This window comes from Haemaphysalis longicornis, unplaced genomic scaffold (assembly GCF_048455015.1).
Source record: "Haemaphysalis longicornis isolate Haplotype H1 unplaced genomic scaffold, Haemaphysalis longicornis Haplotype H1 scaffold_3, whole genome shotgun sequence".
NCBI lineage: Eukaryota > Metazoa > Arthropoda > Arachnida > Ixodida > Ixodidae > Haemaphysalis > Haemaphysalis longicornis.
The window spans coordinates 192,196,540-192,219,566 of record NW_027526335.1 but is presented as its reverse complement, the minus strand read 5'-3'; the positions used below and the strand labels follow the sequence as shown (position 1 = coordinate 192,219,566).

General features: G+C 46.7%; 2 protein-coding genes across 2 annotated transcripts; both read right to left on the bottom strand.

Moving 5' to 3' along the window:
• Nucleotides 1-7,032: 7,032 nt before the first annotated feature.
• On the bottom strand, nt 7,033-13,851 carry LOC144175907 (uncharacterized). Its single transcript, XM_077704974.1, has 4 exons — nt 13,755-13,851; nt 9,847-9,928; nt 9,575-9,723; nt 7,033-7,936 (listed from the first exon to the last, which is right to left on the bottom strand). The coding sequence occupies exons 2-4, from the start codon at nt 9,879-9,881 to the stop codon at nt 7,482-7,484; spliced, it is 639 nt and encodes a 212-aa protein (XP_077561100.1). The 5' UTR covers nt 9,882-9,928; nt 13,755-13,851; the 3' UTR covers nt 7,033-7,481.
• LOC144175908 (uncharacterized) lies at nt 13,711-22,260 on the bottom strand. The gene is made up of 3 exons (XM_077704975.1): nt 21,599-22,260; nt 19,444-19,842; nt 13,711-13,851 (listed from the first exon to the last, which is right to left on the bottom strand). The coding sequence occupies exons 1-3, from the start codon at nt 21,696-21,698 to the stop codon at nt 13,823-13,825; spliced, it is 528 nt and encodes a 175-aa protein (XP_077561101.1). The 5' UTR covers nt 21,699-22,260; the 3' UTR covers nt 13,711-13,822.
• Nucleotides 22,261-23,027: the final 767 nt, after the last annotated feature.

The window sequence follows — 23,027 nt, the reverse complement described above, 5'->3', positions numbered from 1 at the left end:
ATGTTTACGCTGCGCTCGACCGTCTAATCTGTCGTTCTATGATTAGTGAGCTGGTAGGCAGGCATAGCAGCGAAAAAAAACGTAACACCAAAATTTCGTGTCAGTACTCTTTTAAAAAGCCCGCGTATGTGTGCAGCGACAAAGCATAATTGGAACCTTCCTCCCAGCCTCCTCTCTGGTGACGAATACAGCAATACTTCCGGCTTCCAGAAATGCTCAATCTGAAGGATGGCTTTAGCCACTAACAGCATTTGTTGTGGACGGGGCTTATTTCCTGCTGCAGTCAGCAGTGGGAGAAAGCACACACCACTGAGGGGAGGAGATACTGCTTACAACATCGCCAATACAAAATTTTTGCGGATTCCACAGGATTCCTGTAGAATGTGTTGCCTCATAGATGCTACAAGGAACCAGAGGCCTCTTGTATGTTGCGTTATTTTAAAGAAATCCCTGCAGCGGTGTACGATAATGCAGAGAAAAAATCCATGGTAGGGAAAAGAAGAAGAAGATCGATTTGGAAGGCTGGTTGCTGTAGCCGGTCTCCAAATTCTTCGTTTCTTTTGCCTGTGTTTACCCTTCTGGGTCACCTTCCTTCGCACTGTCTCCTCCTAGCATTGCCGCGATCCCCAGGAAGAGGACCCACCGCATCAAGCGGCTCGCTGGGACCAGTGAGCGGGCTCCTCCGGCACGGCGGGGTGCAGCCATCACCTGCGCTCCATGCCGCCATCATGGAGAACCACGACAGGAGCCTTCCGCACCAGTCTCCCTCTGCTGTACCATGTAACACACCTATAGACCCACAGAGCCCATCAGCCCCGAAAAAGCGCGCAGTAGATCAACCTCCAGCGGACACTGCAGACCCTGATGGCGACGTCGTTGAAATGGACCAGGTACCGTTCACGCCTGTCACTTACAAGAAGAGACGAACCGCCGGAATTCCGGTCGTGTTCCAACCGACAGTAGCTGGATGTACCCTGTGGAAAGTCAACCCAAATGTCTTGGCTGCGGACGTCGTTGCGGCGGCACAGGAGAAAGTCTTAACACATCGACTGAACAAGGACGGCAGTCTCACTGTAACCGTATCGTCTCTGACCGCCGTGAACCGCCTTCTCCAGATCTCTACTATCGCTGGCATGGTCGTGGATGTTCGGGTACCGCACTCTTACATGGCTACCTACGGGAAAACCGAAGGTGTTCCTCTGGAGTACACGGACGAGGATCTTGGAAACTACCTACGCGACCAAGGCGTGATATCCGCCCGAAGGCAAGTTTCCTACCGGCCTAATGACGACGGCGTCGTTACTGAATCTCGCCGAAAATCTGTGATTCTGGAGTTTAAATCAGGTTCACCCCTGCCGGAACGTATGTTCCTCGGCTTCTGCAGTTTCCCGGTGACAGAATATGCAGGGTCAGCAAGGCAATGCTTTAAATGCCAGCGACATGGACATATCGCCAAAAACTGCAGAGGACCAGTACGTTGTAAAATATGCTCCGGTGCTCACTCCCACAAGGACTGCACCTCCTGGACCCAACCTCAGTGTGCGAATTGTGGAGGCCCACATCCCGCGTCGTATGGAGCTTGCCCGAAGAAAAAGGCTGCTACTCTCGCTCGCAGTGTCGAGCAAATCCAGGGCAAAACTACCAATCGACGTGAACCTCCGCCGAACCCACAGGTCGTTTTTGCAACGGTGACTTCCTCATCGAAAGACGTACCGCTTCAAAGCCCACCGCAGAACAAGTCATATTCGGGAGCACTCCAAGAACGGACACAGCCCAAATCTGCTCAACTGTCAGGTGCTACTAAGGACACGGCCTTGTCTTCACAGCGACGTCATCAGAAGAACCTCGACGAGACGGCACATCAATCCACACAGCCAGATGTTGTGAGTCTTCTCATTCCCATGCTTTTTACGGCTCTCAAGGCTCTGCTGCACGCGAACCCGTCCGCTCAATCTCTCCCTGAAGTCGAGGCTATCTTGGCCTTGGAGCCCCTTGTGACGTCCTCCTTCAAGGTGCTGCAGCGGGGTTTCGGAGTTCAGCAATGATGACCAAATTTCAAATCACGTCTCCAAAGGTGTCTTTAAACACTAACCTCAAGGACTGCACAATCTTCCAATGGAATGCCCGCGGCCTGCGCTCAAAACTTGCAGATCTCCGTCAACTTGTACAGACTTACCAGTTCCCATTCCTCGTAATCTCGGAATCCCGCGTTGAAGATCACTTTCGGCTAAGAAATTATTATTTCCTTCACTCGCACCGCCTGACGGGAGTAAGTCGGCTGTTTATTGGTTTTCGGAAAGATGTACAAGCAGCAGGCGTACCGGTCCAACCTCACGACACTGAGGAATATGTGTGTGCCACCACAATGATCGGGACTCAGCGATTTACATTTATTGCTTCCTACTTGGAACCAGGAGCTGCATTTGATGCCCGCAGGCTTGAAAATATAATTGCAGGGACACCCCCACCTCACATCATATGCGGTGATTTCAACGCCCACAATGAAATATGGGGAAGTGCGCATACCAATTCTCGTGGAGCAAGGCTTGCTGATCTACTTATCAATCACGGTATCGAACCTCTCAATGACGGCAGCATCACCTACATAAAAAATACAACCATCAGCAGCTGTATTGACCTTTCCTTCGTGTCAAACAGCTTCATCCAAAAATTTACTTGGCGTACAGATTTGGAAACGAGAGGCAGTGATCACTTTCCAATTTTAATATCTTATCAAGATGCAGCTGTGGGTCGACGTCAAAGCTACGTCAAGCGCACAGATTGGGAAGCCTTCAAAAACCGCACTGACGTGGGAATAACCGCAGCCACTAACGACAATGACATAATACGAACTGTGGTTAATTGTCTGGCAGAGTCATCGATCGTAGTGAGGAAGCGCCTAGATATTAAGACCGATCCAGAATATGAAAGGCTGCGTGCCATCCGCAGACGCGCTGAGCGTAAGGCGCGACGCACCAAAAACTTAGAGGACTTGAGGCAGGCTCGCAAAGCGCAAAGACACGTGAGGCGTTATTTAGAAAAGTTAAACCGGCAACGGTGGCGTGATTTTTGCGCAAACTTAGATGTCCACAAACCATTATCGAGGATATGGCGCATTATAAAAGGTATGCGCACAGATAACCAGCAACTGTATCCTTTCAAAGCGCTGTCGTTACACGAAGGCATATCACAAAAAGAAGCCGCTGAGGAGTATTGTCGGCTCATATCTACAGTATCCATGCCTCCGCTATTCCTTCAGCGTGTCCCCGACGTAACGCCACCAAACGCTGTAGCCGCAATGGATCTTCCGTTTTCTATTCGAGAGCTCGACACGGCCATCTCGAATGTCAAGAAACGTTCTTCTCCAGGTCATGATGACATACCTTACGAAGCGATTTCCCATCTGTCTCACCATTCCCGCCTACGCCTTCTGGAATACTACAACTCAACCTGGCTCTGTGGCAGTGTTCCTACAGAATGGAAAATCGCTAAAATTACTGCAATCCTAAAACCTGGAAAGCAACCGACAAGATTCGACTCATTCCGGCCTATCGCCTTACTAAGCTGCATTGGCAAAATCATGGAAAAAATGATATTTAAGAGAATTACGTGGTACTTGGAAAGCAAAAACCTTTACCCACCTGAAATGAATGGCTTCCGAGAAAACAGATCCGCTATTGACAACATAATCGCTCTCGTCGCTTCACTGGAAGAAGAACTACAAAGCGGACACATACCGACAGTAATATTTCTTGACATAAAATCAGCGTTTGATTCAGTTTTGCACACTGCAATTCTAGAGTCCCTAGCTGTCCTTGGTCTTGGTGGAAGAGTGTACGACTGGATTGCGAGCTACCTCAAAGGACGTGAAATTTTCATGTGCACGCCAGAAGGCCCTCTTCCCATCACAGTATACAGAAAGGAGTGCCTCAAGGAGCCGTTTTAAGTCCTCTATTATTCAACCTTACGCTTATCCACCTAAAACGTGCGCTCCCTCCCGGCGTCAAGGTCACACTTTATGCGGATGACATCTGCATTTGGTGTGCGGCAAAGTCACGTCGTACAACGCAACAGCGGCTGCAGAAAGCTTTGAGCAATGTGTCTTCGTACCTTGCGTCCAAGGGTCTCCGCCTTTCTTCCGAGAAAAGCGTTGCCATGGCGTTCACCCGCAAGCGGATGAGACAATACCCTCTAATCCTTGGCGGTCGTTGTCTACAATACGCACGAACCCAAAAATACCTTGGGATCATCATAGATAGAAATCTATCATGGGCGCCGGAAGTCAAGCGATTACGTACTCGTCTCTCTGCGGTGGCACAAGTTATTGGGTACCTTGCTGGATGTCGATGGGGCAGCGACTGCAGATCCATGGTGCTTCTCTGCAAAGCATATGTAGACGGCTTGCTGCGCTACAGTCTGCCTGTTCTGCAACGGCTGTCGCCCACATGCAAAAAGCAACTCAATGCGGCTAGAAATAACTGCCTGCGTACCTGCCTCGGCCTTCCTAAGGGCTCATCGTGTGTTGGCACTGTCGCAGAGGCTGGTTGCTTGCCTTTAGATATTATTAGAATGCAGGAAACATTTCGAATATACTTAAGGCATACCCTGCACGCAAAATCCAAGTTCTTGGCAGGTATTGTACGATGCAACAACATTTCGAGCTTCGCAGAAACTCTAAATTCTATAAACATCTCTGTACCTACCCAACGACGACAACTCATGCCATCTAATTTCCCGCCTTGGACTCTATCACCCCTATGCATAAAATTAAACATACCTGGACTCACATCAAAAAAAGTTATGCCTCAGATATGCCTCCTTCCAGGGCCGTAGCCAGAAATTTTTTTCGGAGGGGGTTATGGGTTTCGGGAAGGGGGTAGTTTTGCTAAAAGCAACAGTAAGTATTGCTTTCGCGCTGCCTGGAAAAGATTTCGGGAGGGGTTCGAACCTCCAAACCCCCCCTCTGGGTACGGCCCTGCCTCCTTCAATTAACACTTGCCCATATAAGTGACCAATACTCGTATGACCCACATTTTTACTGATGGATCATCTACGCCTGACTGCAGTTCTTCTGGGCTCTTCATTTCATCCACCGGCCAAGCACTCTCATACCGTCTTGAGCGCCCAACGTCATCTACATCTGCTGAGCTTCATGCCATCAAACAAGCACTTCGCTACATTCTCCGCCAGCAGCCAGCACAGTGGGTAATCTTTACGGATTCGAAGGCGGCACTGCAAACTCTTCAACGTGCAAGCTGCTTCAGCATTCACGAACATATATCCCGCGATGTCTCTTACTTAAATCATCAAGTTTGTGTCGCCGGACACCGCGTGATACTGCAGTGGATCCCTGCCCACTGCGGCATCATAGGCAATGAAAAAGCAGATGAGGCTGCCAAGAGAGGATTGCAACTGCGGAACGTGAGGAACATTTTCTTCACGAAGCACGATGCCTCTAGGCTAGCGAAGGAGCTTGTTTTCAGGGAAAGAAGCACCTTCTGGTCTCTCCCGGAAAACCAGCACCCATTCCTCCATCATGTCGACCCAACTTTGGCACTGAGGTTACCGGAGCGACTTCCACGTCGGCTAGAGACTTTGTTCCATCGCTTACGTCTCAACGTGGCGCTAACACGTACCTACCGCTATCGCCTTGGCCTAACCTCGAACCCCTATTGTGACAACTGCGGTTCACCAGAAACCGTCGAGCATATTTTACTCGAGTGCCCTACATACTATCAAGCAAGAAACAATCTCGCACAGAAGATCGAGTGCCTCAACCACAGTTCCTTGACGTTAAAAGCACTCCTGGGACCATGGCCATCTCCCTCCTCTCAGCGTAAAGTGCTAACCGCATTATTTGAATACCTCAATGACATCGGCGTCGCTGAGCTGATATAGGACCAGACCATCCTTGCACTTTACAACCGTCCATAGACTTTTCACGCGTCGCACTGACGGTCCCCAACGCACACGCTTCCTCCTTTTTTTTTTCACTTCTTTTATTTTCTTCTTTCTTCTCTCCCTTCCACATTTCTTCCTATTGCAACTTTTTCCCTCCTCCCGTACCCCGCAGAGTAGCATGTCGGCGCTAACATGCCGGCAGACCTCTCTGATTTCCTCTAATAAAGAGCATTCTCTCTCTCTCTCTCTCTCTCTCCATGGTAGACCTACTTAGCTGAGATCACTTGAAGCAGGAACACAAATGGGGACAGACCTCAACGAGATGCATAAATAACAATGCTGCTTACTCCCAAGGCCTAAGGTTGTTTAAAATCTCAGAATGTTGCGCAATAACATATTTGAATCTGATTGTACTAAAAAAAAAAGTCATACTAAATATTTTGGACGTTTTCAGGGTTTGAAAGGGCAAATATAGGTACGTTTAGTCAGCTACATTGTTAAAAATATTACAAAGACAACGAAGCACTCCTCATGATGTAGTGATTGCAAAAGCATGATTCTTCAATTGCTGAATGTGCCCTCTTATTTTATCACCTTTCACATTGTGCCTTTCTTCCTTTCTTGATTGCTATGACGTGGCACATATTTGCATCTGCAACTGCTGCTTCTGCAATTGCATTCTGAAATTGCTCTTGTAGTCCTCAGTACACGTCTCTTAATGCATGTTTCTGCGTCAAAAGGCCCACCTTTACAATGGTGGTCTTGGGGATGTGTGCCGGTCTCGCATTTGGGAGGTCTCCAATTCAAATCTAACCCTCGCCCAAATTTAGCCACCTTTCCAACTCAACTAGTACTCTGTTTTTTATTCTCTGTCTTGCCATCCACATTGCATGCCGTCTAACTGCCGAAAAGGGCACAGCAGACGACTCAAGGCCCCATCCCAGATGCCTAGTTGTAGCCTACTTGTGTGGCACAACTTGAGTTCTCAAGAGAAAAAGAGAGAACCGGGGAGTCGTCTTCGAGGAGCGGAAGAAAGCGGCTGTCCAGGAAAGTAGTACGGACGACGCAGGGCCTAGGGTCTTGTTCATTAGGGTGTAACAAAAAGAAAAGTCCATAAATTTCGTCATGGGTCCGCAGACTGGCGCCCTTCGCAACAATCTATAAACCCTGTCAATCTCTCTCACCTTACTTGTAACTCCTCTCCTACCTGTTTATTTCATTGCAAAGCATTCTTTAAAATAACTTGCCGCACTGTTTCGCCCATGTGAAAGTGGTACAGAATGCAAGAGCACATTCACTTCGGGAGATGTAACTCTTGGAGATGCAACATTTCGGGAGATGCAACGGGAATATTCACTTTGGGAGACGCAACAGAGACAGATGAGGAATAAACATCCTCACTCCCTGTCGTCGCACCACCTAAAATGTGACGAGGACTGTTGTGGGTGGAGGGGGGAAATGTTTCGCTATTTAACAGAAATGGTTCAGTGCATGGAGCTGTTACAGATGACAGGTTGCAAAGCGCTGGGACCGCAACCACTGTACACGAGTGCTGTCGCATTTATTACACCTTCCCCACATCATCGGGGCAGCGTCTGCCATCCAGCGGTGACCCTGGGCTCGCGGTTGTGCGTGCGGATGTGGTTGGAGAGGCCCTTGCGATGTGGGAAAGTCTTGGGGCAGAGGCCACACGCGAAGGCAGCGGTCATGCCCTCGGCGGCAGCCATGCCCTCGGCGGCGAAGGGGTCAGCATGCTTGCGCTCGTGGCGGCGCATGTTGCAGCGGTCGCTGAACCGGCGGCCGCACTGGGCGCACGCAAAGGGCCGCTCGCCCGTGTGCTTGCGCACGTGCGTCTCCATGTGCACCTTGTTGTTGGTCGTGTAGGGGCACGAGCGGCACCTGTACATGCCCAGCACCGCCACCGTGGTGGTCGGGGGCCTGGGCTGCTGCTGCTCCGTGGCGGTTATGGCCACCCGCCTGTCCACCACCACCTCCTCCTCCTCCTCTGGCCAGGTGTACGTTCCTGCGGGCTCTCCTGCAATGGATGTTGGGGTGCTATTGAGAAAAGTATTCGCAGCTACCCCTGAGAAAAGTATAAGGACGTATTCTACGGTTAAGATGAACACAAAGATGAACACATGGTGTGATACAAGTACATGGACAATACCGTAGTTCAAAAAAGTGGGTTCTTGGGCAGGACACATTCACTTCACAGAATGGCTACCGATGGACTGTAAATGAAATGGGACAAGACCACATACTCGGTGAAGGGATGAGCTAATAAAGTTTGGAGGGGCGAAGAATGGACTGGACAAACTTGCGATAAAAGTGCCTAGAAGTAAATCTAATCTACGAAAGAAATCTAATCATGTCCTGGGCCGAGTCCATTCTTTGCCCCAAGATTTTTTTCACGCCATCCATCCAAGTTTGCTGCATCCCCCAGTCCCATTTTTACACAACTTTGATACCCTGATGGGACAAACATGTTGTCATCCCTCCACATCACATGCCCAGCCCAACTACACATTTTCTCTTTCCTCGATTCAAACTAGGCTGTCTTCCACGCAAGTTTGCTCCCTAACCGAAAATGCTCATTTCGCATCTTTGAGCATTACTCCTATTCTTCCCACAGGTTATTGGGCTGACCAAAGCTTCCTTTTGAGATGCATTGTAAGCCTCCAGTTTCTGGTCGACAAAGCACTGGTGGTACGCCTATCATTTGCCCGCTTAACATCACATCTGATTTTGCCACATTCATCTTTAACCTTACAACTGTACTTTACAAGTCTTCTCTGGACTCGCCGAACAAGGTGATGTCATCCGTGGATTTAGAGTGGCTCAAATGGCCTCCGTTCACTCGCATCTTTGGCTTCTCTCAACCAAGCTTTCTAAATGCCTCCTCTAGACAGGCTGTACATAGTTTCAGAGATAGTATTCCCTCCTCCCACACCTTTCCTGATAGGGAACCTCTCACTCTTCCTAATAAAGCATGATTGGAATCTCGCAACCACAAAGCAACAGCATGCGCACATCCTCCAACACCTTCCTGCTTCTCCCCAAAGGCTAACCTCCTGTTCCTCTGCATGCACCTCTCCTCCTTGTGCTTGAGACTCGCTGCGTTAATCCAAAGACTCAACTTCTCTCCATTATAAAGACTCAAAGTAAAATTTTGAGTGTGTAATGCACCAAACTGGGCTATGAGCTGCGCATTAGTGGAGGGTTCCGAATTCATTTCGACCACCGACTGGGAATCAATCTCGTAACGCGGGCATTCTTGCTTTTTGCCTCCATCAGGAAAGCAGCCACCATGACTGAACCTGTATCCACATTATAAAGACTCACGTTCCCTTGTTATAAAATTCAGGGCTTGTGCCTCCTTCAGCTAGGCTCAGCTCCTTTTGTTATTGAGGCTGCACCAAAGAGGCATCGATCATGGATGCGCTTAGGGTTGGCCCTGCACGTGTCACGCATTTAAAACACTTCCGAGGCATCATAAACTTCTTTCTTGAGGCCCCCAGCATTGCCACCCTTAACTCTTAAAAAAAAAGAGGGGGGGGGGGGGGGACATTACAAGGGTGGCAGCACAAATGTCAAATGTTCAGCAGTGAAAAACAAACGCAGTGGACATCTGCAAAAAGTTCGGTCAGATTTTTTTTGTGTGTGCGCTGTGTACCGAGGGCCCTTTGAGAGAGTCCACTCGCAAAGCAGTTGACGTCTTCCTCCACGAGTGCAATGGTACTACACACACGGTTTGTGCTTGGCAGACCACTGAGCACTGCTGTGGGCCTCTGGTCTGTGCCACATCCACTTCCCCTGAAACGGCTGCAAGAGAACCAATACTTAGCCACAGCATTGCCAAACCACATCCTCAACGTTTTTTTTAACTGCGTGTAATAGTGTTAGTCTAAACGACGCTGCTGTGCTGTTTTTGCATTGTATACACACCTGTACAGTAGAGTTCTCTCCCACGTATCTTGCATCTGCGACTTTTATCGCTCTGTAATCTCTGCTACTGCTGATAAGAAAGCTGTATCAGCGGAGATTTGGAAAAAATGCATAACAAATGAGGAACACCACTGGAAAAGGAGTGCTCACTTGGTTTCCACATTGCCTGTATTATAACTTGAGACCTTCGTATGATAGGGTCATACGAGATAATTGGTCACAGAATATGTTAACACTAGACGGATAATAATACCTGCAATGTGCAATTTGTGTTCGCTTTCTACGTCCCCTCTCCTCAAGAGCGGACACTAAAGAGAAGGTGCTCTAAACAAAGCATTTTTAGCCTTTCATGGGCTTATTATGCATACCAAACAAAACTGTGCACATTACTTTTTCTCTCAGGTCAGACCTACTGGAACCCACGTTTAGCTTGCAGTGCTTTGAGAGCTAAACGTTTGCTATTGGAGCTGTGAAGCGAGTGAATTGCTGAGTGCGTTGATCCAACTTCTCTCATTCCACCCTTTCTCTCAAAATTGAATTCTTATGGCTTGCAGTTAGTGCAGACAAAACTGGGAGTACGCACAGTCTTGTACCGCGTTTTGACGATGCTCCTACACAACTGCTAGGTGGTGGGAACTAGAAGCACAGGTTCATGCATAGCGTCCCCTTCACACATCACAAGGCATCACATATGCAAGGCCTTTAGAAGGCTTAACTCAAGCTAAGATGCTTACGCCTGATTAACTTTTGAAATCCTTTCACAAAAATTCCTTGGCCCAGACACAAGCAGCACTTTAAAGCTGTCTGTAGTACTGAACATAGCTCATGTTTCTCTTACAAAGACACTAATAGGCATGATGACCTTCCTATTTTTTTCTGAGCTATCAGCTTTCAGAGCTTTTTAAAAAATATATTTCAAACACATTTATCACGTACGTTCAGGCACTGCTTTAAACTACGCCACGAGATTAAGCTGCTTTTGCTGCTTGCACCAAAAACCTTTCTGATCACGGGGTTACTTCTCAACCAATAACTGCCGTACACCGTATAACTGCCGTACACTCTCAACCCATAACTGCCGCACACTGGTCACAAGATGCATTGGTTTCTATAGCATAAGGGGTTTAACGTAAGCTTTGACAGCCAGTACAATTGCAGCCTTCTAAAAAACTTTTAGCTCATTAAATTTATGTAAAAAAGAAACATTTACATAAGTGTAAAAATTAGACACTTTGTCTTTTTAATTTTTACAAAAGCGTGAAATGACCAGATTAAACCTCAAAAGAGCTTCATACACTGCTCAGAGAAACATCTGATCACCATCAGTGATTCACTTCCTGAGATGGCATGACATTAAAACAGCCAGCTTCAAAGGCAGTCAACTTTTATGACCAGCAACGTGTGTTGTGTATGGGTGTTGCATAGCAGGGGAAGCTGCATTGGATGGGGCCTTAATAAAGCCAATTTCATTGTACTTTTTCGTAAGCACGATGCTTTGTCTGGTAAGTTTAAAAGAACCCCACAAAACAAGTTGTTCTAATGGATGCTCTAAATAGAACAGCCTCCACAGCTCCCAAGCTACTAATTCCAAATGTGCTGCCTGCTATTCATTATAATAGCTCAGAATGAGCCGACCACAACTGCTTGAACTACACCAGGGGTCTCAAACTCACGTTAACAAGAGGCAGGGGGGGTAACAAAATGCATTTGAAAGACGCAAGTCCTTTCCTACATCTTGGAAATATCCCGGGTCATTTCTGAATAGAATTTGGAGCCTGGGTTCGAGAATCCCTTGAGGATTCCTTGACGTCAGGATTTCTTGGCTATGAGAGCAAGGCACGCACTCACGCATCCGCTCTAAACAGATGAATAAAATAAATGAACGAAGACACCCATGTTGCGGGCCGGGCTGCAATCGATAAGATCGCGGGTTCGGCCGTGAGTTTGAGACCCCTAAACTAAACATAAACGCAAGGAGGTCACAGCATTCAAAGCGTGTGCAGCCCTGAATGAGTCTTACGACTGCTGCACACATAACGAGAAAAAAATGAAGTGCAAGCAAAACAGTAGGCGTACAATGCTGCACAAGTTTGCGAAAAAAAAAAAAATAAAAAGTTAGGCAAGTGCGGTTGACTCTCGTTAACTATACCCTGCAAAGACTCCTAGAATTTGTTGGAATTGAAAAATGTTGAAATGGCGCATAGCTTCTTCAGGCCCTGATGGGCTGTTACTACATTTGGTTGAATGAAGTGATACGATTGAATAAACTGCTGCTGAGCTAAGCAGAGTCAGCAGTACTTAAAAAAAAAAAGAAATTATGAAAAACGAATGAAGCACCACCTGACACAATTTAAGCACCAACTTACAGAAACTGCACTGAGCCAGAGGCATTCATAGCCTCTATAAGAATGTTTGGCCCATGAATATAACACGTCGGACCCTGCACATGCAAGGTGACACATCTTACACACCATGAATGTACACGCCTTGACTCTAGGTCAACCTCGGCGTGTTCCAGCACACGTAACGTGCTACCGCCCTTCTATTGTCCACAAAGCAGGTAAGTAGGGACAATTAACATTGCAATTTATACTCAGATAGCCATGAAAAGTCTACGGGGGCCAACAATGATTGCAAATTGCTGAAAAGATCCTAAAAGACTAGTCAAGCGCAGTCACACATGCATGAAAAAAAAAAAAGAGAGAGAGATCACGTGAAGTGATGGCAGTCATAATGAAATCCCGCAGGTTTTGTTTCAAGCACAAGCGCGAACACGCACAAGCCACAGAAGTAAATGACACCAGCAGCATTTTGAATCACCCCCTCAACATCTCCCCATCCCCCTACCCCAGTGGCATATCCCAGGTTTTTTTGTTCTAGGGGTACCAAAATACCTACTCTCCAACTACAAAACAACAGCCGAAAGAAAAAAAATCAGCGCCTAACGACATGCATAAAATTTACAAGTGTCACTAATTCACTTGAAAACTGTTAAAATAGGTATCTGCTTGTAAAAGCGACATAAAAAAAGGGACAGTGACAAAAACCAACGGATACAGATTTAAGAGTGGGCCGAAACCTAAAGTGGCCTCTCTAAATCCCCCCTCGCTTCCCCACACTTGAGAACTGTGCAGTTCAACTTGTTTTGCACATTCAAAGGATGCAAGGAACACCTAATGCAAAGATAATCATCACTTTATTTGCTGCAGACATTTTGGAGATCTCACAAACGCACAGAACAGTGTGAAGAGCCCTTTCTTTGTTCAAAGAAATGCAGGTACTAGAAAGTAGGTGAATGCACAATGTGCACAATGAAGAACTCTGAAGAGTAAAGACTGCAACACAGGCAGCAGGTTCACCATGAGCAGCAGATTACCAAATTAAACATTAGGATTAATCTTCCAAATCCAAAGCCAAATCTAAACCCAAAGCAATCGAGGCCACAAGTCCGCACTGCCATCTGGTGAAGGAAACTGACTAGGGAGGGGTTGTTCACCCAACATAGCGGCAGGGAATGTCTCATAGCCCACAACTAGGTTGTTGTTGAGGCACTTTCAAGGCAACGAGCATTTTCACGGTTCAAAACTAACGCCAGCTCGTCGCAAAGCTCACTCCAGAGTCCCACAGCAACTCCTTGAGCTTCTACACGGCTGGTCATGCAAGTGAGCTTCCTAACGTGCCCTTTGGACCAAACATTTTGCGAAAAAAACTGTCCACCCATTAACAAAGCCTGCAACATAAAAACTAAAAAAAAAGGAAAATATATTAGCCAGCATCTGTACCACAAAAAGAAGAAAAGAAGAATGGCTCCACTCTGTCTTGCAGTAGTCCAAATCGATCACTCTCTGTGACTGGGAGAGCAAGCCACTGCCGAGAACACATTGCAAATCCTTCGCGAGCAGGCTCACTTGGGGTGGGTGTGGGTCCTTTTCCAAGGTGTCACTAATCCTGTCCCAGCGGGCCTTGAAAACCTTCTCTAAGTGGTGCTGAGTGCACTGGCGTCAGCTGAAAAACAGGAGGAGGGGGGATTATGTGCTAGGCGTCCATCTCTCTATGCATTCTACAAAACTAGGCACGGAGAACTGCAGATACTACAGGGTGTTGCATCGATAAATGGAACACTTTCAAAAGTTTTCCTCAGTGAACCGCCACTCCATTCGCGCTGAAACGTCACACCAAGGTCACATTTTGTGGTCTATTTTTTTTTGACACCAGGAACAACTACGGTACTTACCTGTGTACCGTGAAAATAAATAAAGACGATTTTCACCTATGGGAAAACGGCGGCCAATTTGGACATTCAAGCTGGTCTTCGAATGACGACACCACCTGGGATATGCAAAACAAAACGCACGGTGGCAATTCAGGGTAGGAAGGAGCCAGATGAGGTAGCAGACGATGAGAAAAGCTTTTTGTCGATAGTTTAGGATGGCTGCAAATACTTACACAACAGCTCGTATGAATCATAGTAACATATTCCCATGGTTCATCGCTGTCAATTCCAGCCATCTGGTTTCAGACCGCCTGTTGTCTTCAGGCTTTGGTTCTCATTTTACGTTCATTATTCCATGCATGCGCGTCTTTGCTTGTAACATGGCGTCATAAGATCATTCACTACAGGTGAACAGGCTGCCCTGTCGCCTGCAAAGCAACAAACGTGAACAAAGGAACGTGAGCCTTATTTTGGAAAGCGGGGTAACTTGGCCCAGAATGACAGACGATTTGAAACCTGGTATTGACAACGATAAACCACGGAAATACTTTAATATGATTCGTGTAAGCTCTTATGTAACTATTTGTGGCCGTCATAAACTATCGACAAAAGAGGTTTTCTGATCGTCTGCTACCTCCTTTAGGTCCTTTCTACCGGGAATCGCCATCGCGTGTTTTGTTTTGCATATTCCAGGTGGCGTCATTGTTCCAAGATAGCTTGCACGTCCAAATTTGCCGCCATCTTCCCATTGGCAAAAATCATTTTTGTTTATTTCCAGAATAAACTGGTCAGTACCGTCGTTGTTCCGGTGTCAAACAAAATAGACCACACAATGCGACCTTCATGCGAAGTTTGAGCGTGAACCGAGCAGCGGTTTGCTCGGGAAAAATTTTTAAAAAGTTCCATTTATCGACGTAACACCCTGTATGTCAGTTGCAGCAAGGAGATTGGCCGGTTCTTTAACAGAGCTCCTCTCGGCATCAACCAGAAACCACCAGGACATACAAAACAGCGACAAAGTCACAGCAGTGTCGTACGTTGGTGGACTTGCCCCTGCAGTAGTGCTCTGCAAGCACGTCCACAAATGCCAAGCGAGAATTGTTTCTTCAGAGCACCTACACAACTGCCCTAGGCCAAGGAAATGCTTCCAAATTTACCTACTCAGTACCAAATTAGAGTTTTTCAGAAAGATGCAATGTACAAAAACTGCCACTTCTAAAAAAAAAACAACTGTGCAAAGTTAAACGGTTTCGTGTTTTACTACCACTGCAAGTCACCAGAAAACATCTTTACCATCACTACTGGCTTGAACCAAACTGCCTGCTTTAACCTTACAGGTGCCTAATTGGCCACCTGACAATGAGGTCATGCTCTAACTTTATATTTCTGTGGTCTTGCTCCCTACATTTGCATTTCAAGCATGATGCTGCGCTTTGAGCTTACCTGCTCCATGCCTACAGCTTGTAAACATGTGCCCCGATTATAGACTGCGCAGCACGGCATGCATTCTGAACCTCCTGAGAATGGGAAGCTGGCATTGTATGGTTTCGCATGGGATTGCTACAGCCACCAGCAAACGAATTTATTTATCTACGTTTACACATTAAGGCTGCATTCAAATTCACAGACAGCCTGGTAGACGACTTATGAAGCAGACTAATTAGACACCTAAAGGAAGAAGAAGTGGAACGGCAGAGCAGATGAAAACCTCGTAACAGACATATTAACAAACTCAAGCCATAATTTTGCAAAAAATGGTAACATTATTGTTATAAGTACTATTACGCGTTTTAAAAAGTAAACCATTTCTCAGTTTAGACAGGAAGGTAGCGTGCATTGTTGTTGACTTCCATGCCGTCTTCACAAAGCAGTCTTCATAGCCGGTTTCGTTTGATTTGCAATGGGGCTTAACATGGCAGGCTGTCCGCAAAGACGGCAATGAAACCACGAAAAAGGTAAACTGGAACACACCCTATAAAACAATCCCCTTAAAAATAACCCCTCGCACAACTATACAGTGCTCTCATCATTTCTATCACTGCTGGAACAAATTCTTGCAGTTTGCTTTTTCCTTTTCAAGCTGATCAAGCAACCGTCGTGACCCGCATTGCGCTGGATCTCTGTACTGGTGTCAAGATGTCAGCCTCAAGAGGACTTCAGGGGATTCTTTATTTGCCGTTGCTGTGCATGGCAAGGGTGACGATCCCGTTTAGTCGTATCCCAACCTTTGGGGAAAAATCGTGCACCCCTCTGTCTAACGATGATGATGGTTGAGCGCAAAGCTTTCTCGTGACGGATTATTAGGTCGACCAATCCCACATTGCGAGTGCGGGTTGTGCGCCATGAATCGGTATCTGCTGCTTGGCGTTCAGCGAGCAATTTTTAATGCGCAGCATTTTTTTTTATCAAGTACCTCCCACAGCCGCGACCGTGTAATGCCCTGTATTCCCACAATAACACAGATTTTGCTAAAGTTTCACCTGTAATCGTTACAATAGTGTAAATGGAGATAATTGGTCGAACGAAATTTTGAAAAACTAAAAAATGAGAAGAATGTAAAAAAATTATGGAGAATAGCAAAACGTACAACGCCCTGCATTATCACAATAATGCAGATTGGGCGGAAGTTCCCCCTGCAATCGTTATTGTAGTGTTAATGGGAATAATTAGTCAAATTAAATTTTGAAACACTAAAAAAATGAGAAGGCGGAGGAGGAGGAATAAACTTTATTTCTATATTAGTCCAGGAGTAGTGGCAATGAGGGGTCTTCTCAGTCCAGAAGTCCCTGGGCGGTCGCTGCTAGGCGGGCCCTTTCAAACAGCCGAAGCTGATCGCCGGGGTCCGGGCCGGCTAACATGCCTTCCCACTGCTCATGGCTGGGCGATGGGAATAGGGGGGAGGGATGGTGTGTGGGAGCACGCCCAAATCATATGGTAGAGTGTGCAGGGTTGGGGACAGTAGGGGCATTTTTTTTACCTGAACTGGTGCAGATTAGTGCAGTGTCGTGCAGACCAGTGCAAAGTGCTACTGGGGATATCAATTAGTAAAAAAAATGAACATATGCTACACTGCTTGCCCCAGTGCAGCCAGTTCAGGTAAAAAAAATGCCTCTAGTATTTGCAGGTGGAGGTGTAGGAGGTGGGGTGGATGGCATGGAGGAGGGTGCCGTGCGGGTAGGTGTTGGTTTGAAGGCGGTGGTAGGTGCATGGTGGTTTCTTCCTTAGTCAACTTGTCGTTGAATGATTGATTGTAGGGTTTAACGCACCGACGCAACGCAGGCGATGAGGCACACCATAGGCACGTCATATAGTGGAGGGCTCCGGATTAATTTTGACCACCTGCGGATCTTTAACGTACGCCGAAATCTCGTACACACGGGCGTTTTTGCTTTTCGCCTCCATCAGAAAAGCAGCCGCCACGGCCGGGAATCGAACCCGCAACCTCGTGCTCAGCAGCGCAACGCCTTAGCCACTGAGCCACCACGGCGGGTGGTCAACTTGTCGTGGGGTGGGGGAAAGATGCAGCGTTTGGGGCGGTAGTGTTCGAGGATGTCTTTGAATTTTTGAGGTACAGAATGGTACGTTTCCTACGGTGACGCTGGAGTGTTGGAGGGGAACGCCCGGTAGATATGCGCGCGGGCGGCAAATATAAAAAAATTGCAGAAAATGATGAATTGTGTAACACCTTGCATTTACACAATATAAAGCAGATTTCGCAAAAGTTCCAAATGCAACCATTATAATAGTGTAAATAGAAATAACTGGTTGAACGAAATTTGGAAAAACTAAAAATAGTAACAAAAAAAAATTTGGGAAATGGCAAACCGTATAACGCCCTGCATTTCCACAATAATGCAGACAATGAAAGTTCCACCTGTAATTGTTATAACAGCATAAATGGAGATAATTGGTCGGACAGTATTTAGAAAAACCCCAAAATTTGGCTGTAAAGAGCTCAACAATGCAACATATTAGTAGACAATTCTCTGAATTTCTGCAGATCTTTTTTTGAGTGGGTGCCGGTTTTAGGTGACCCCAAGATGCAACGTTAGGCCTAACGTCCTAAACCTCAAAATGGGAAGTTAGTCTTAACATCTTGTGGCTATCCTTCAACACGCAAAGCAACACCATTCTCTTCATCCTACGTCGGCTTGCGGGGTAACAGCTGTCGATGTTCACCTCGCAACATGATGTTAAGCCTTTTTACGTTGCGCTGTCGCATGCATGCATCCTCCCTCTGCTACACATCAACTTTTAGCGGAGGGGGTGCCACGGAGCTGTTACCAAGCTTCGCAGGGAAGTGTTCTAATTTTGCTACACTTCACTCACAATCATCATCATCATCATCATAGGAGAAAGTTGGCTCTCCTGCAGGGCACATTCGCATTACAGACGCCATAGGTGAGAAGACTAAAGCTTGCCTTTAAAGGGACCCTGCAACACTTGCCATCGACTACTAGTACTGTATTTTGGGATAAAGTCTATTGTCCCAGAAATCTGCTCCCGCAAGAATTATGAAAATCAGTTCACAATTAACGAAACTACGCGCGATGAGAAATCGCGCATAATCGTTCCCTCTCAACCCGAGCGCGGACAAGGCGACGAAAGCTGCGCGCTCTCTCCCGGAGAGGGACGGCGGCTCGCGGCGTTCTCTTCGGCGGCCTTCGATATATCACATGCCGGGTAGTTTTCTCCTTTTCTCCGCAACGCGGAGGGGCCTATTTCCGGTCTGGTGCCACAAAAAAGCAGGCATGAGTGCCTGCTCGCAAGTGCGCGCTCGGGCTGGTAGGGCGTTTTTGAAGCAATAAACGTTTGTAGTCGAGTGGTCCCGTTGAAAAGGAAGTATTGAGCTCATCACTCAAACTCCGCGCGCACTCAAAACACAAAATAAACGGCAAAACTGTGCCTACAGGTTCAGGCATAGAAGAGGTTCGTACACAGCGATGACGACGACGGAAATTGGAGAATCTAGCCGCGAAGTTGACCAGTGACAGCCGATCGGGAAGCCATGGCCTATGTGACGTCCCTTAGGCCATGCATAATGAGGACAACTGAAGAGAGAGCAGTTTGTTTTTCCGCGTCTTTCACATCGATTTTCGCGTTCACCGCTTCACGTGCACGTGTAATATTTGGCTCAGGTTTTCCTGGCAGTGTAATCTAAACGTCGCATGAAATCAGGGTGGGTGCATAAGTGAGATGATATTGAGATGTTCATGATGATTTTCATATGAATTATTGCACTCAGATGTCGCAAATGAACTCAGAAGACTGGGTAACCAGTGAGGGAACAAACTTTGAAGAAACATGGCACATGTTCAAATCACGCGAGAATATTGCCCGGACTGTTTGGCACCACACATCGACAGAGGCGGAGTGCTACTCACAGGTCTGCCAGTATTGCGCCCCCGAGCGGAGCGGCCTGGCCCTTGGGGTGGTGCCCTGGATGCCACCAGTGGTGCCCCGAACGCCACCAGTGGAGCGATGCACCGCCCTGAGGTGCCGGCTGAGGTGCGTGGTCCGGACGAAGCGTGCAGGGCAGGCGGGGCAGCGGTGGGGGCGCTCGCCCGTGTGGCTGCGCAGGTGGGCGGTGAGGTTGAAATTCTGTGCAAAGCGGTGCAGGCACACGGCGCACTGGAAGGGCCGCTCGCCCGCATGAGTGCACTCGTGTTGCGACACCAGGGACGCCTGGGTCGTCACAAAGGGGCAGTAGCGGCACCGGTGTTGATGGTGGCTCACTTGCTGCCGCCACAGGGCGTCGTCCACTCGACTGCATCTCGATGCCACTGCACAGGTATGGACAGGTGCACTTAAATTTAGACTAGGGGAGGCCATGTGCCACGTGCATAGGTGAAGATCAGCTAACCATGCACCAAACACACTGCTATATATATGTGCATCTTGAACTTAAGAGTAAAGACAAAGACAGGAGGTAAAGAAGACGACAGGACGACGCTGCACTCGCAACTAATTTTATTGAAAACCAAATGCAAACATACGTACGACGACTGAACACACGTGCTTTTACATCATGACGTACACCTAGATTATAACAAACTGATTATTAACTAACGCACAGACCGATCCAAAAACCAAAATTTATTTCGTGCAGTGTTATCGACGATTCACTGATATGCACTTCGCCTCTTTTTCTAATACGATGTGCCTCAATGATTTCCCTAGTGATGTGATTGCCGTGCACCAAAAATATGGTGTCTGTCTTTCCGCTGAAGTTCAAGATGCATAACCAGTACTAACTCACCCAAATGTCAATCCTTTTATATACATATAGGAAAAGAGAAAACTTAGAAAGAGCATATAGAAATAGTATGAGTAAACAGTCGAACACGCGGCAAGAGCAAGAACACTCACGTATCGGCAAGGGACTTGCCTTCATCCGAATAAAGTGTAGCATCGGTGGTACTTTGCCATCAAACTGACCTAGCTTAAAGTAGGAGTGCCCAAAGGTCCATTTGTATTACTGAAGTGGTTTTAGCCAAGCGGTGTGAGCCAGTAATGAATTTTCTACACTTCGTTAGGTGCCTGGCACGTTGGCACCTGAACTTTTCCTGAAGGCAGTACATGTGCATAGAAACATTTCATCTAGGTACTGTCGGCAGTCATTATCACATGAAGACAATCACAGATGTGACACAATGCACTCTAGACTGGCTTACAAGACTTCCAGCAAGAGGCAACATCACTCTCAATGGTAGCAAAAAAAACAAACAAACTATGCTGGCCAAAAGTTTTAAATAGGCTTACAATACATGTTGCCTGCCCAGTGCAGCTCTCAACATGAAATCGCAGCAAAGCATGTATTCTCTATTGAGACAAATAAATCAGCATGTCGCAGTAGCACTAAGCATTTGGGACATGAAACGTAGTCCCAAATGTGTTGAGCAGCATTTGTGTTGTTTTCCCTCCTCTGGGGCAATCCATGTGTTTCATGCTACCAGCAAGTGTTGATTGCTACAAACCATCTCGATTTCAGACACGGCAAGAGGCAAATCAACAAACAGAACTTACGGAACCACATAACAATGCAGTTAGTAAACTTCAATAGTTGCACTTGGTGACAACAAAAATGCCCTAAAGTAATTTACGCTATAAAAAGTAGGCATCATGATGTAGTCCCAAGTGAAGCATCAACACAAATAATAGGATGGTGATGGCGCTTGCCTTGCTAAATGGGCTGAGCACATCATACATACATCAGTTTCTCAATTTTAAGAAATGCTAAACTGAGAACACAGTGCAGTCGACAATGCCTCCAGGACCAAAAATAAAACTGGCATTTCGCATTTGCAGTAGTGTCATAGCAAGCACAGTATCTTTTTGCACTAGTCAAAGACTGCTTAAATGAATCAATCCTACAGGCTACAGTGGGAAGGAACTTTACTTTTCCCATGGGGGACGTGCATAGAAAAGCATGTACATGATACCCAACCAACAAAGTACACAATAATCAAATGCGTTGTCTAAATCGGCAAAGCTGCATCCAGGTTATGAGGCAATCCACGGCACACAGCACTGCATTACTCGTGTCCACCTGGTGTTCTCTGATGCACACTTGAAGTGATCCACATAGACGCCGTTTTCTTTTTTTAACCTGCATCAGGGCAGCAGGCATCACAAACATTCTCCTCAAACTCGCAACTTTTAGACAGTGCTCTAACCATTATGCACCAGGGTACCAAGCTATACGATACAGTTTTTATACACATTCTGCTTTAGGCACCCATTGGTACATGTGCTGGAAATTCACATTTTAAGGCTTTCATAAGGCCTCAGATTAGGTCTTTCCTCCAGACAGCTTGCTTGCATAACCACAGCACCAAAGCTGATGTCACGTAAGCCTTTTTATCCTTCACGTTTTTTACATGCGTGTGGACACGTCAGCAAGTGCTTTTGCCAAAACACATTGCAATAGTGCACTTAAAGTGACCACGCACACAAAACACAAGTTTGTTTCATTTGAAAGATTGCCTCGTTAGAATCATGCTGACACCACTTTTAACGTAACCTTCCGTCAAACAAGCTACATAATTAGGAAAAAGGGGAATGGCCATGCGACCCACTAGCTCATTTCTTGCAACAGAACGTGTGACGTCATATGTGCCAGGTCTGCGATTGGCTGAGGCCGGCAAAAGCAAACGCAAATTAGGCACGGCTGATAAGCTTGCCGAACGAGCTATTTGCACTTAAATCTAGGGCACATTCTTATTGTATTAGTAAGAATGGTGTGCTAACAATTAAAGTTACAAACGAACACGTAAACATCGAAGCAGTTAGTGTGGCACTTCACCATCTCACACCGCTAACACCGTCGTCAGACACGCTGGACTTGTCTGAAACAACACAGACCAACTGACACAGGCGGCACGATCGCTTACATGACCATGTTTGTCGAGTCATAGCGTAAGTTTTACGAAATGATAAGTATGAACCGCAATAAAAATACGGCAGGTGTAGACGTCTGGCCAGAAGCAAAGTGCGAACACTGGCACTTCAGCACTATTGCAGCGCCATCTATGAAAGTGGGTGAGAAGCAAGATAGTCATACAGGTGCCTGTGAGATGGTAGCAACCCTGGTCAGCAGGCTATATTTAGTTTTAAGGCTCTGCTCTTAATACATCATTGTTGACGTCACAAAACACACGATTTAGAGAGAGAATTGAAATTTTTACTGAAAATATTCAATTTCTCCGTGAATAAAGCTTGTTGCCGAACAAGTGCTTAGGAGCCTATAAAACACGAAATCTTTCGTACAAAACAAACTTGTATTTTCTCTGCATGGCCCCTTTAAATGAGATCCGACTCAGTTAGCCATAGTGCATTTCTCGTTTATGTTGTCGCGTAAACTGACTTGTTTCAGACCATGCTTTGGGCTACAGCAATGTTAAGGGGCATGTTTATTGCCATGGAAGACGCAAGATATGGTCAACTGTGCGCGATGGACATAAATGCT